Below are 14,510 nucleotides of genomic sequence, written 5' to 3' on the forward strand. Positions count from 1 at the left end.
CTGGCTTAGGGAGACTGCTGGCTTAGGGAGACTACTGGCTTAGGGAGACTGCTGGCTTGGGGAGACTGCTGGTTTAGGGAGACTACTGGCTTAGGGAGACTACTGGCTTAGGGAGACTGCTGGTTTAGGGAGACTACTGGCTTAGGGAGACTGCTGGTTTAGGGAGACTGCTGGTTTAGGGAGACTACTGGCTTAGGGAGACTGCTGGCTTAGGGAGACTGCTGGCTTAGGGAGACTACTGGCTTAGGGAGACTGCTGGCTTGGGGAGACTGCTGGTTTAGGGAGACTACTGGCTTAGGGAGACTGCTGGCTTAGGGAGACTACTGGCTTAGGGAGACTGCTGGCTTAGGGAGACTACTGGCTTAGGGAGACTGCTGGCTTGGGGAGACTGCTGGCGGAAGAGTGCTGGCTTAGGGGGAAACGATGCTAACTTCTGGTGCACTGTACGTAACCTTACAAGTGATTTTTGATACGAACCCTTTCGCCAATACGGGTAGCCGGTAACTTGGCCCTTTTTTATGCTCGTCGAAAGTAATACAAGAGAATACCTTTGTGAAGCGTGGGGACTTGAGAACTCCCACTCGAATCGAGTAACTTCATGTGTCTAGAAATATCTCAAGCTGAGCTAACTGAGTCGCACAGCAACTTAGGAGAATCATCATATCCATAGAAACCTCTCGTGAGTGTGTACGCCTATAGCTGTCTTCTTGCAGAAATAATCGGACCTTCAGCTGGACGTTTCTAGCAAGAATGGCTGAATTCCCAAAGGAAAAGAGCAGAAATTCCTGTATAGTAGTGCGCTGCATAGCTGCCTGAGAGTTTGAATACCCACCACGTGACATACATGTATGACTAAGCTGATGCTGCCAGCCCTCAAGGAAAGATTATTGGTAGAGGGGTATCTGAGCTTGAGCAGAAGGGAAGCAATTCGGACCACGAATAGCTTGGTCTCAGAAGCAAGAGCGGGAACACCTGTATTTATAGTCGTACGCTGCATAACTGCCTGCGGGCGGTTGGGACAGTCTATGAATCAATCAATCAATCACAGAAAAAACACCACCAACAGCTCAGAACAAATTTTTGAAAACGCGTAATATTTTGCAATTTCTACAGTCTGCCCGTATCCTCTTGGGCAATTACATCAATTGACGCGTGAAAACGCGTTCATTTTGTTGTAATGGCACCAAAGTGGCCGCAGGTAAACAATGGCCCAGAACACATCAACGAGCACGCCACATACCTTAGAGAAGCATGCCATCAATTGCAGGCCGTGGACAAAGGCAGGCAGAATCAAGTACCATGGAATATAGTACAGCAATACATCGCATCCACCATCACGCTCGCGGGCAAGGTGCTCCGGCAGCCCCCAATGAGCGACATCCTCCACCACGTCCAGGATGCTGTTAAGTGTACGCAGAACATTCAGAGAGACGTATCAATCATCAAAAACTCCGTAGGCCTCAGCACCACCCCGCCTAATACCACCAACTTTAGTGGTGGCCGGACAGCTGCAACATGGGCGCAGGTGGCAGCACATGGTAGAGGCACCCAGGTGTTACCGCCACCTGTTCCCCAAAGCGCGCGTACCACTAAGACACAGCCAACAGTCACAGCATATAAGGACCGAGCAGTAACAGTCAGACTCAAGGATCATGGAATCGCCCAGCGTTTTCGGACGCTTCCCGCAATCAAGATTAGACAGCAAGTCGAGACCTCGATCAAGAACCACGTGGTTACCAAATCAGTGGCGGTGGTCGCCGCCCATCAACTCAAAAGCGGCGATATACAGATCTTCACCTCTTCTACGGCAGAGGCCGTTAAGCTCAAACAGAACAGAGAATGGGTAAGCGGACTTGGGGAACATGCGGAACTCATCGTGCCTACCTACGGAGTCATCACCCACGGCATTTCTACAAGCACTATCAACATCAAGGACCAGAAAGCGACCATCCAGCAAATACTCGCAGACAACTACACAGTCATCCCCAAGGCGGAGATCTCATATGTGGGATGGCTAACCCGAGAATCACCTCTCAAACGCGCATCCTCAATCGTGGTGGAGTTCACGGACCCAGAAATGGCCAACGCCATCATCTACGCAGGGATGGCGTGGGACGGACAGATACATACATGTCAACTCTATGATCGCGCCTGCAGAGTCAAGCAATGCTTCCGGTGCTACAATTACGGCCACATCGGCACTCAATGCGATGCAGCCCAAACATGTGGCTATTGCGCCGAGCTACACGAGACCAGGAACTGCACGCAGAAGGGAGTGGAAGGCTTCACTCCCAGTTGCCCAGTCTGCAAAGGTGCCCACACGGCATGGAGCAATGCCTGCCCAGCAAGGAGGAAAGAATTGGGAAGAGTTGAGCAAGCAAAGCAGGTTCGAAACAGCTACTGGCAGGTGCCCCCCAAAGACGAACCCCTTGAGAACAACAACTCGCGGAAGAGACCACGCCACGCACGCAGCCCCACCCCCAACGAAATTATAACAATAGTGAGCCCTAGAGAAGCACTCCCGGACCATACAGACCCCACCCAAGAGCCTCCACAGGCGCAAGAAGATCGTGCAACACCAGCACCACAACATGAACCACAGCAACCGGAGATCTACCCACAGTTACTGGCGACAGAAGAACCCCAGGAGACCGGTCCGGCGGTAGGTGTCAACCCAAACATGGAAACTGTCGAGACCATACCAGCCGAAGCAGCACCAATATACCCCCTGGAAACTATACACGGAGAATTCAACATAACTGAGGCGGATGAATGGCTGGCCAGTTTAGCAAACAACGTTGCCGAGGACTGGATACACGACCCTGGAACGGTGGATACTGTTCCGACATCCATGGCAACGAACACTCGCACGGCTCAAGGACACATCTACAAGGCGTGCAAATGTCCAGAGCACCAGGAAATCTACAGCAGCTGGCCAGCACAAGATGCGGAGCTGACGATCGCCCACTGCATGAAGATATGCATGTACTGCGGCAGAGACTTCCCGCTGGCAGCTGAATTACGCAAGCATTTGAAAAGAAAGGAGTACTCGTCTCGAAGCCTGACAGTGCGCCTCGAGCGGGGAAAATATAGCGCCTTCACCCCGGGATGGACGCAGAGGCCCCGCGTAGAGCGGCCATTCCGTCAGCTGAGGAACCGGGTGACCCGGAGCCGATCCCGAAGCCGATCCCTTACAAACTGCCCCGAAGCAACGCCTCTCCTATGCTAGAACACCAGGAACTACGCATCTTACAGTACAACGTGTGGAAGTCGAGAGACGTCGTCCTCGCCAGCCTGTTCCAAAACCGAAAAATCCTCGACTACGACATCCTGGCAATTCAGGAACCGTGGCGAAACCCCTTCATCGAAACATCATATCACCCCCTCAAGGCACAATTCCAACTAACATATCTCGCCAATGCCGCAACGAGGGTATGCCTATACATCAGCAAACGAATCAACCCTGGCACCTGGAGTGTCTCATACATCTCTAAGGACATCATCTCCCTGCAGATTCTCAATCCCCATTCTGGCAGAAAGGTCTCCGTTTTCAATGTCTACAATGAAGTGGGAACCGACACGCTTTCCACGATGGCAGAAGCGATCAGAGCACTAAACTCACCTGAGGATATCATCGTACTTGGGGACTTTAACCTGCATCACCCTCTCTGGTCCTCAACACACCGGCACGGGGGTAGGGGGCCAAGTGCCCAAGGCCTTCTTACAGTCATCGAAGAATTTCAGCTGCAGCTTCTCACAAAGCCCGGAACCCCAACGCACCGATGGAAGGATGGAGAGTCTACGATCGACCTAACATTTGCCTCGGAAGATTTAGCAGACCGTGTGACCCACTGCAAGGTTGATAGGGAAGTGGACTGTGATTCGGATCACCTCCCAATTGCTCTAGTGTTCGACTGGAACTGGCAACCAGCAAACCCAACAAGAAAGCGTCTATGGACAAAGACAAACCTGGAATTACTGCGGAAAACCGTTGAGACACGCCTACCTCGACCGGGTGACACCACAGAACTTAAAAACAAAGATGGTATCGACAAATTCGTCTCCACCATCATTAGGGCACTGGAGGCGGGCATCGCCGCATCTACTCCATGGTCAAAGCCTTCCCCTCGATCAATTGCGGGGTTCGACCAGGAGTGCAAGGACATATGCACCGAGGTCCAACAGCTCCGCCGGAGATGGCAACGATCAAGACAAGACGAGGACTACGAGGCCTACCGGGAAGCGCGAAACAGGAAAGGCCGACATATCCAAAAAATCCTCCGCAACACTCACCGGCAACGAGTCGAAGAAGCATCCGCATCGCAGTCGGGTCTTTGGAACCTGGTTAAATGGGCCAAAAACAGACACGACATAACACCCGCATGTACTCCGGCTCTGGTGAAACTGGACGGAGGGTCTGCTCACCGACCAGAGGAGAAGGCGGAAGTGCTCCGCCAAACATTCTTCCCACCACCACTCCAGGCAGATCTGTCAGACATTGGGGGTTACGAATACCCCCCACCCATCGAATGCCCGGACATCACCGTGGCAGAGATCGAGAAGGCAGTGCGCAGAGCCTCCCCGAACAAGGCCCCCGGAGCCGACGGCATCACCAACGGAATCCTGCACCAGACGCTTGATATCCTCCTTCCCAGCCTTCACAAACTCTTCAATGCGTGTCTTGAACAGGGCTACTGTCCCACTCATTTCAAAGATACCATCACGGTAGCCCTCCGAAAGCCAGGGAAAGACGACTACACGCAACCCAAAGCGTACCGGCCAATCGCTCTCCTCAGCACGTTGGGCAAGGCCCTGGAAGCCATCATTGCCAACCGACTTGCATATATCGCCGACGTCTACCGACTCCTCCCCAGCCGCCACACGGGGGGCCGGAAATTGGCCTCGACTGAGCATGCCATGCACTTCCTCCTCCAACAAATACACCAGGCATGGTCCGAAGGCAAGGTGGCCTCCCTACTCCTACTCGACGTGTCAGGAGCATACGACAACGTCTCTCAACAACGACTTCTACATAACCTCCGGAAACGCCGAGTTAGTGAGAGGATCATAGGGTGGATAGAGTCATTTCTAAGCAACCGATCTACCACTCTCAAGCTACAGGAGTACACTGCACCGTCGGCCCCGATTCAAACTGGAATTCCACAAGGATCGCCCATCTCGCCGATTCTGTATCTTTTCTACAATGCTGACCTCATTGAAGTATGCAAGACAGAGGAGACAGAGGCGGTTGGATACATTGACGACGTGTCAATCCTGGCTGTAGGCCCGACCGCACAGCGCAACTGCAAAACCCTTAAGAAAATCCACCGAAACGCCGAACAATGGGCGCGAAGGCATGGCTCCCAGTTTGCGCCAGCAAAGTACGAACTTGTCCACTTCACAAGAGACCCAAAGGCAAACAGTACGCACGCCTTGCGCCTACCGCACGCCACAGTCGAGGCCTCCCCATCATGCCGCTACCTGGGCGTCCACATGGATACCAAACTCCGATGGGACTACCACCGCGAGAAGGTAGAAGCAGGGGCCACGAAACGACTCTCAGCATTATCAGCCCTGGCATCCTCAACATGGGGAACAGGAGCTATTAATCTCCGGCAGGTGTACAGAGCAATGATCATACCTCAGATGCTGTATGGCTGCTCCGCATGGCATATCCCCGGTAATGGCTACACGAGCCGAGGCAGTGCCATGATAAACGCCATCAAGAGGATCCAGAGACGTGCAGCCCAAATAATCACGGGAGCATTCCGAACAACCGCCGGGCCAGCCGTGGACGTAGAGGCACACCTGCTTCCGATACAACAGCAACTCGAGCAAACAGCGCTGGAAGCCACTATGCGCATACGAAGCTCCCCGTTACACAATGACATGGCGACATCGAGTGAAAGCAATACAAGAACCAACCGAAAGTGCGATGCACTGAGCCCCCTCGACCGTTTCTCTGGCATCCTGGAACACAAATACAATGTGCAACTCAACCGACTTGAGAAACGCCAACCGCATGTTGTACCGCCGTGGTGGACCCCACCTCTCATCTGCATAAAGGATTCGGCCAATGACGCGATCAAGGAACACGACACCATGGAACCGACGACGATGCGCATCTACACAGACGGTAGTAGCATCAACGGTCACGTTGGGGCAGCAGCAGTGGCGCCCTCACTCCAGGACAACGGCATCTGCATGCAACGGACCCAATACATGGGCGCATCCAGCACCTCCACGGTGTACTCGGCGGAACTCAAGGGCCTGGTGTTAGCTCTCCAGATGGTAATTGACATCCATGCAACTGGCACTGCCCCCGGGAAATGCGCCATCTTTACCGACAACCAAGCTGCCGTCCAAGCAGTCCGGAACCCCAAGCATTCGTCGGGCCAGTATATCCTCGTCGAAGCTATACAAGTACTCGATAGGCTGCGAGACCTTGGATGGGAGGTGCAATTTCACTGGATTCCAGCACACGTCGGAGTACCGGGAAACGAAGAAGCAGACAGACTGGCAAAGCGGGCCGCCGACCCTACCTTGAACACTGAACAACCCGAACCGGATCTGATACGGACGCTGCTGGCATCCACGAAATCCACCATCCGCCAGGCGATGAAAGGTGAATGGGAAACATCATGGGAGAAAGGAAAGCACGGTAGAGATCTCTTCCGACTTGGGGCTCGACCGGGAAAAGCGACTCTCAACACACACATGGGAACACACAGAGCAATTAGCTCCGTGATCACACAGATGCGTACAGGCAAGATCGGCCTCCGTGCGTATCTTCACGACATCAATAAGGCCGACACCGACAAATGTCAGTGCGGCTACGGACCGCAGACCGTGCGACACATCCTCCTGGAATGCCGGAACTGGGCAGAAGAACGACATCGAATGTGGGCAGGCAAGTCTCCATGCGCGGACATCAAACGCATTCTCTGTAGCTCGTCAATGGCAGTACAAGCAGCAAAGATGATGATCAGGACAGGCCTCCTGGGTCAATTCCAGGCGGTCCCGTCCACAGTACTCCAATATAACTAGCATGCGAGTGTAAAACCAGTAGACAGAAGTTGAGGAGGGTCAGGAAAGACCTAACAAGGCAGAGATACAGAACTGATAGGAAGACTATGGATAGAGGAAGCTCTACTGTGGAAAGAAAGCAAATCAAGCAAGAATAACTTGTGTCACAGCAGGATGCTTCTTGCAAGAAGAGCTGAATTTCCAAGGAGAAGAGCAGAAACTCCTGTATGTATAGTAGTGCGCTGCATAGCTGCCTGAGGGCGGCTGGGACAGTCTATGAATAAATCAATCAATCAATCAATCAATCAATCAATCAATCAATCAATCAATCAATCAATCAATCAATCAATCAATCAATCAAGCAATTAAAAGTAGCAGTGCAACAGAAATGTCCTGGGAAAAAAAGAGGCTTGCAACAAAATCAGCAGTGCGACAGAAATTGTCCTGGGACAAAAAGAGGCGTGCAACAAAAGCAGCAGTGCGACAGAACTTGTCCTGGGACAAAAAGAGGCGTGCAACAAAAGCAGCAGTGTGACAGAACTTGTCCTGGGACAAAAAGAGGCTTGCGACAAAGAAAGTAAAAGAAAATAGGAAGGTAAAAGATCAAAAATGTAGGAAAGATTTTCAAAAGTCCAAAAAGTCAAAACAAAAATAAATTCAACAGTTCCTGAACCAACAGGGTGCCCGAAATAGCCGCTGGAGACCCACCGATTACAGCGCTAAAAGCAACTAGCGTGAGTAGCAGCTCGAGAAGCCGCCCAGGGTACCTTGGGGTGGAACTGGTGAGAATTCTCCACTAGTCACCCTTTTGCGCATGGTTGCCTTATTCCACGCATCACGGTTTCTTAATCACTAAACGTGTCCCTAAATGATGTCATCGTCATTGTTAGAGAACCTTGCAAATAGGGCTCGTTGTAGAGAGGAAAAAATATTCATTTTGGCTGTTGGGTCCTTTGGTCGCCACACGACCACAGAAATCGGTTCAATGGCCTATGCCGTCCACCGATGGATTACCGTTTTCCCATATTGCCAATGTACCACGTGACATTTACTGCCACGTGATTTTCGTTGGGAAGCTCCTTCTAGTGTTCCTTACATCTTTGAAGAGATTTTGACGTGTAGGGAGGCATGACGGCCGACTGAGGATGACGGCCGACTGAGGATGGCGGGCGACTGAGGATGACGGCCGACTGAGGATGACGGCCGACTGAGATGGCGGGCGACTGAGGATGGCGGGCGACTGAGATGGCGGGCGACTGAGATGACGGGCGACTAAAACCTGAGAGTTGATTGATTGATTGATTGATTGATTGATTCATAGACTGTCCCAGCCGCCCTCAGGCAGCTATGCAGCGTACGACTATAAATACAGGTGTTCCCGCTCTTGCTTCCGAGACCAAGCTATTCGTGGTCCGAATTGCTTCTCTTCTGCTCAAGCTCAGATACCCCTCTACCAATAATCTTTCTATCAGTTCTGTATCTATGCACTTGTCGGGCCTTTCCTGACCCTTCTTGACTTCTATATACATGTATGCATGCTCAAATAGGCAAAGTAGCGGTATCTGTGTATGCGAGTACTTGCCAGGCCATTCCTAGCTCTTTCCTGATTCTGTATGTTTGTGTAATTCGAGATGCCGATGTGACCGCCATTTAAGTTCCGTGACGTGTGTGACATGCTTGTTGATGTGAATCCGGCCGCGTCTCCTTGGGGCTCTAATACATACATACTAGCGCACAAGTTGACAATGTCGTTCAATGTGACCTGTTCTTGAAGGTAAGTTCGAAGCTGTTGGTGGTTTTGTTGTTGACCATATCCGTCCCTTCTATTCTGCTTTCTATCGCGTGATTGTCAATCTCCATTGCCGTAAACCATTGTCGGGCAGGAAAATGAAACCCCCGGGTTCGTTTTCCATCGTAGGGCGTACGTGAAAGGGCCGACACTCCCTTCGTGTACTGGGGCTGTATGTTTGGTGTTTCGTGAGGCTTGGGAGTTGTTTTCGGCGCATTGGCATGTTGTTGGCAGGGTGTATTGTGTTCTTGAAGATAGATTCTATTCTGTTGCTGTTTCGGTCGTATCTGTTCCTTCTAATCCGTGTCTCTGTCGCGTAGATCCGACGCTCCGATTCCGTAAACTGTTGTCGGGCAAGAAAGTGGAGGGACCAAGTCCACTTTCCATCCAAGGGACGTACGTTGAAAGGGGGCACAGATTCCTTTCTGTACTGGGGCTGTATGTTTGGTGTTTCTTGAGGTTCGGAGGGTGGGATTTCGGCGCGTCGACGCGCTGTTGATGGAAGATATTGTGTTCTTGACGATAGGTTCTATGCTGTTGATGGTCATTGGTGATGATCTGGGCATATCCGTTCCTTCTAATCCGTGTCTCCGTCGCGTACTCGTCAATCTCGGATACCGTAAACTATTGTCGGGCAGGAAAGTGGAGGGACCAAGTCCACGTTCCATTCAAGGGGCGTACGTTGAAAGGGGACACGACTTCCTTTCTGTACCGGGGCCGTATATTTGGTGTTTCCTGAGGTTCCGAGATTGTTTTCCGCCGCTTCGACGCGTCGTTGATGGTGGATAATCGCGTTGTTGAGCTCCTCCTGGCACTCAGAGACAGCCATACTGTTTCTCTGAGAGTTCCCAGCGGACACCACGTGGAGGTGGGAGCTCGTCGTCCGCCTAAAACCTGAGAGTCAAAGACCAATCAAGCCAGAGGCACAGTGGCAGAAGAAGGTTGACAAAAGGCCAGGGACTTGAACTGATTTCTGTGGCCCTGTCGCGACCAAGGACCCACAGCCCAAATGAAAATGTTTTCCTCTCTACAATTCCATAAATTTTTGAATGATGACCTTGCCCTTCAGTTCTAACTTTCACTACCCTCTATTCTTACTGACAGAGTAATCATCTCATTTCAGGTTGGGGCTCCATTGTAATATGATTCGCCCTATCCACATCCCGTTATCCTCAATTCGACCCTGACTGTGGACGCAATTACGAGGAGATTGACCCTTTGGCTGTGTGATTTAAAGGGCAGTTCATTGATCTATATTCTGGTGTTTTGAATATTATACATTTGCTTTATCACCCAGTAGACAGAAGATCGAACGCTAGCAATGATATTTCCTATTTGTTCCATGTGGTACTCGTCCTCGCCCCGAAAGGCATGCCCAATCATCATTATGTTGTGGGACAGGGCGTTAGTTTCTGACGACGAGCAGAAGACGTACACTTTTGGATGGAAGGGGCCACGGTATTCGGGCAATATTCGTGGCCTATTAGTTTGCAGATGGGACCCATCCACAACTTGCAGCGTTACGCGATACCACTAAGAATGCGGCCACCATCCAGAAATCATGGCAGAACCACCAGCTGATGGACCACTAGATTTCTAGATTTGGAAATGAAAGGCCTATTTTGAGAACGGAGGCCATGTTTTAGAGTATATCAACCCTTTCGAACCCTGCTAAGACTTAGTTGGTTTTGAGAAGCTCGACTCGAGGTTGCTCTATTGATGACGAGTATAAAGAATGGGTGGAGATGTGATTTGGATTTCTTTTAGTGTGGCACCGATAATCCAGTACGCTCCGCTCAGCGTTCGGGTGTTGGCGAGCTCTTCCAGCCACGAATTCGGATCGCGTGGCCGAGTTGAAGCGAGCCAAAATGGGGAGGGCCACGGTTTCGGATTGCAAATCGTGGCCTGCGCGTGCAAGCGCCGAAACAAAACAACTGATCGCTCCAAATGACATTCGACAGAAGTACACTTTTAAAATGCGCCTTTTGGCTCAATGAGCCACGCTCTTTCTGGACACACTCACTTGTAGCTATAAATTGAGAGCTCTTCCCATAGTGTCAAGTGATATCCAGCAAGTCCCAGATCATTTATCTTCATTGGAATCAAACGCCACAAGATGCAACCATCAAGCTCAAAACATGTCAAGAAGCCATGGACTGAGCGCAGTAGCCTTGTGCAGATGCGTTATCGACGGAAAGGCACGCTGCAGCGTATGCTGCGTAGCTATTTTAATGACTGTCGCTGCAAAGGTGTCTACCTTGTCATCCATGAAGACAATCGGTACTTTACGATTAATTTTAACGAACATGGCAATTCAAGTAGCCATTTTCCACCACCAGATACAGATATAGTGAGTGCCATGCGTACAGCCCTTGAAAGACGTAGCTCTTACAGAAACAGGAGAAGCATTATCCACCTCCATCTCGAACAACGTGCGAGAACTACATGAAATATCAGAAGTCTAGAGCAGGAAAGAAGGGAAAGCAAGAGAAACTTGAGAAGAAGCAAGAATAGAAGAAAGATGCTGTTGTAAATTAGGGTTAATTTGAAATCATCACTAAGCTCTTTTTGGAAAGTATTGGCTGCTTTCACAAGTATGTGTCATGATGCAGCCGCCGAATCTACAATCTATCCACTTCTCAATTCAAACCACTACATTTTCAAACTCATAGCGCTTGCTGAACCCTGAAATCAAGTCTTCTTTCAAGAACCAATAAGATTTCAAGTATTCTGGTCTTTCACCTCAAGGATTGTCATGTGGCTTTTCACTTAAAAAAGATGATATCCCCCATGGGCATTTTTTTCTGTGGCTTTTTCACTCAGCATTGTGCCATCCTCTTATGGATGTTGGCTCCTTACGGACTTTTAATTTCGTTGCCTTCTCTACTGAGGTTATGGCGCCCCTCAGGGGAATTTATTATGGTCGCTATTAACTCAAATTGCGGCATTCCCTAAGGGCCCTACTTTCCCAGAGATGCTGACACCACATGGAATTCTATCTTTGTTGCCTTTTCACTAACAATTCTGGCACTCCCCAAAGAGCTCACTGCCCCAGGGTTCCTGACACCGCATGGGTTTCTATCTTTTGTTGTCTTTTTATGAAAATTCTGGCATTCCCCAAGGAGCTCACTGCACTGCCCCAAAAGACTCACTTCCCCAAGGATCTCGCTTTTCTAGGGATGCTGACACCGCATGGGATTTTATCTTTGTTGCCTGTTCACACAACATTCTGGCGCTCCCGAAGGGGCTTACTTCCCCAGGGATGCCGACACCGCATGGGGTTCCATCCCTATACAAGATTGTGACTCTCCTTGAGGGTTCGCCTTCATCAGCATTCACCCCAATTCCCTAACTCCCATAGGGGAATTATAGTTTTGGTCGTGGGCCACCACTTCACTGACTCCCGGGGGGAATCCATATTAGGGCGTTCCGGCAGATGGGCGAGACGTGGAGCAAGAGGTTGACTCGACTATACTAGCCACCGCTTCAGTATCACCTAATTAATGCAAGAGAAGGCAGATGGATAAATGACTGTGTATTATAATATCAAATAAAGAAATGAGCGGTTTGACATCCCATCTTCCATTAATTGCGTGTTGATGGTCGAGGACGTAATGTGCTCAGACGTCTCTTTCGTTGCATCTCCTCCTTCCTTTGTTGTTTCTTCTCCTTCGTCCTCTTTTGTTTCTCCCCCTTCCGCAGCTGGAGCCTCGCATTTTCGGGGAGCCAATGGTCTGGGAGATAAGTTTCCTTCTCATAAAGCACACGGTGAACATATCTATTATTTCGCCATACTTTATCTCCGACATGACAAATCCTAAGGCTCTTTTCAACCTGCTGCGCCTCATACCAATAGGGAAGATTCTCCAATTCATCATGGACCAACGGTTCTGTCGTAGCCCCAGAATCCGAGATATTGTTTCGGCCGTCGAGTTCGACACCACCAGGAGGCTGAGGCCGGTTATTTGAGGTCATGTCAACAGACAGCCGCTCGGGCGGGACGTTGAGGGAGGCTGCAGTCTTAGATGAGAAATAGAAATAGAAGGCCGCATTATGAGAAGCAAAACAGACAATAAAGAGGGGGAGATCGTTAAACCCGTACTGGAGGTATTGGTTTGAAACGGCGCCTTTTGGAGAAAGTCACCCAACATCTCGCAATAAGCTGGAAGAGTGGATTGTTGCGCACCGGACGGCAAAAGTTGACTGGGTAGTGGCGGAGGGCCCTCGGTTCCTTGTCTATCCATGCTAAGGATGTGCAGAGATGCAGAGGAGGAAGAGAATATTTGAAGCAAGATGGGCGAATATTTGAAGCAGGAAAAAGATTTGGAGAAGGGCGAAGGCTGAATTCAAATGAGACCTTTTATAGCCCTTTATACCTCAACCCCATGTTGGCTGGACTGGCTGCACTGTCAGCAATCCCTTCCACCTGGTCCATAATTCCTGAAGGGAACGCCAGGGCGAGCTGGCCCGATACCCATCTCGCTGCGCCCTCTCGCAAAAAAGAGCACAGGGGTGAAGTCATGCATGCTTCTGCACTGGCTCAGGCGCAGATGATTGGCTGCGGGTGTAGTTCCGTCTTCCCAATACATGCCAGCCCCATGTCCCTCGCCTTATCGACTGGAGGAGAGGATCGAACAGTTTGCCGGTTGGCTGAACTTCCTGGCGTATCAGGAGGGTCGGGGGGGAGAGCGGAATCCTTTTCAACTGGTCGATGTTGGCTGGATGAGATATATATATCTTGATCTGGCGTTGGAGAAGCCGGCATGAATGATAGGGCCAGAGGATGAGCTGCATTTAGATTTTCCTTCATTTTGCTTTCGTGGATAAAGCCCCTATGGGGTTGCCAAACCGCACTCGTGGGGTGGTGTATCACAAAATGACAAGCCTCGATGCAGGTCGCGCCTCGGATATTGCTTCATGGCTTTGCCTCTGTGCTCCATGGATGTCTCGACTCTAAGCGAAAACACCAACAAGCGCACTTCTTGACTGGCACACATGGTTGGTTAAGTTCGGCCGTCCTCGTGCATGCCACCCCCATGTTCCTTGTCCCCGGGTTTAGCGGCTTGTCGATTCGAGCCAGGGGGAAAAGGGGGGCTGAATAGGTTGACTGGCTGATATTCGCTGAACGAAAGCCCATGTTGGCATGGGGGGGGGGGGGGGGTACTTTTCGCGAAGTTACCTCGGGGGCACCGGGCAATACAGGCGCTCAACTCCGGCACTGCGAAGGAAGTGCGTTTATCATGAAAAACCGCAAGGTCATCGTGGTGAATATCGATGGTCGAGTGGCAATCGACGCGGCCTTCTTCCGTGAAATGGAACCCAACTATAGCCGACCCCGGATCTATGAGAGCTGGGAAAATCTGTTAGCTTACAGTATCATTTCCGTTGGTTCGGAGCAGCATCGAAAAGAGCTGGATAGAATGAAGAGCAATGGATTGGAAACAAGGAAAATGACCGATGATGATTCACTGATCTGCTGTCCCACAGTTCGCTGCTTCAGCTTCGAGAAAACATGTTTCTGTAGTTCTGAACTCCACCATGTGGAAAGGTTGTTTGATTCCTTGACATCCTCCGAGTGGGATGGTGCAGTGGGCCGACCTATCTGAGGTCCCGTGGTCTGAAAATGTCCTTCGCACCATCTGCGCGACCCCGGAAGATACCAAACGCATTCCTTCTCTTTTCTGGCAACCTTCCG

At 50.7% G+C, this 14,510-nt stretch overlaps 1 protein-coding gene across 1 annotated transcript; it reads left to right on the plus strand.

The window, feature by feature from the left end:
* Window positions 1-1,177: 1,177 nt before the first annotated feature.
* Window positions 1,178-7,047, plus strand: HCAG_06773 (predicted protein; the record flags this gene model as incomplete). Its single annotated transcript, XM_001539118.1, has 3 exons — window positions 1,178-2,662; window positions 2,765-3,067; window positions 3,094-7,047. The coding sequence occupies 3 exons, from the start codon at window positions 1,178-1,180 to the stop codon at window positions 7,045-7,047; spliced, it is 5,742 nt and encodes a 1,913-aa protein (XP_001539168.1).
* Between the last annotated feature and the right edge of the window lie 7,463 nt (window positions 7,048-14,510).

Source organism: Histoplasma capsulatum, genomic scaffold (genome assembly GCF_000149585.1).
Source record: "Histoplasma capsulatum NAm1 scaffold_6 genomic scaffold, whole genome shotgun sequence".
Lineage (NCBI taxonomy): Eukaryota > Fungi > Ascomycota > Eurotiomycetes > Onygenales > Ajellomycetaceae > Histoplasma > Histoplasma mississippiense.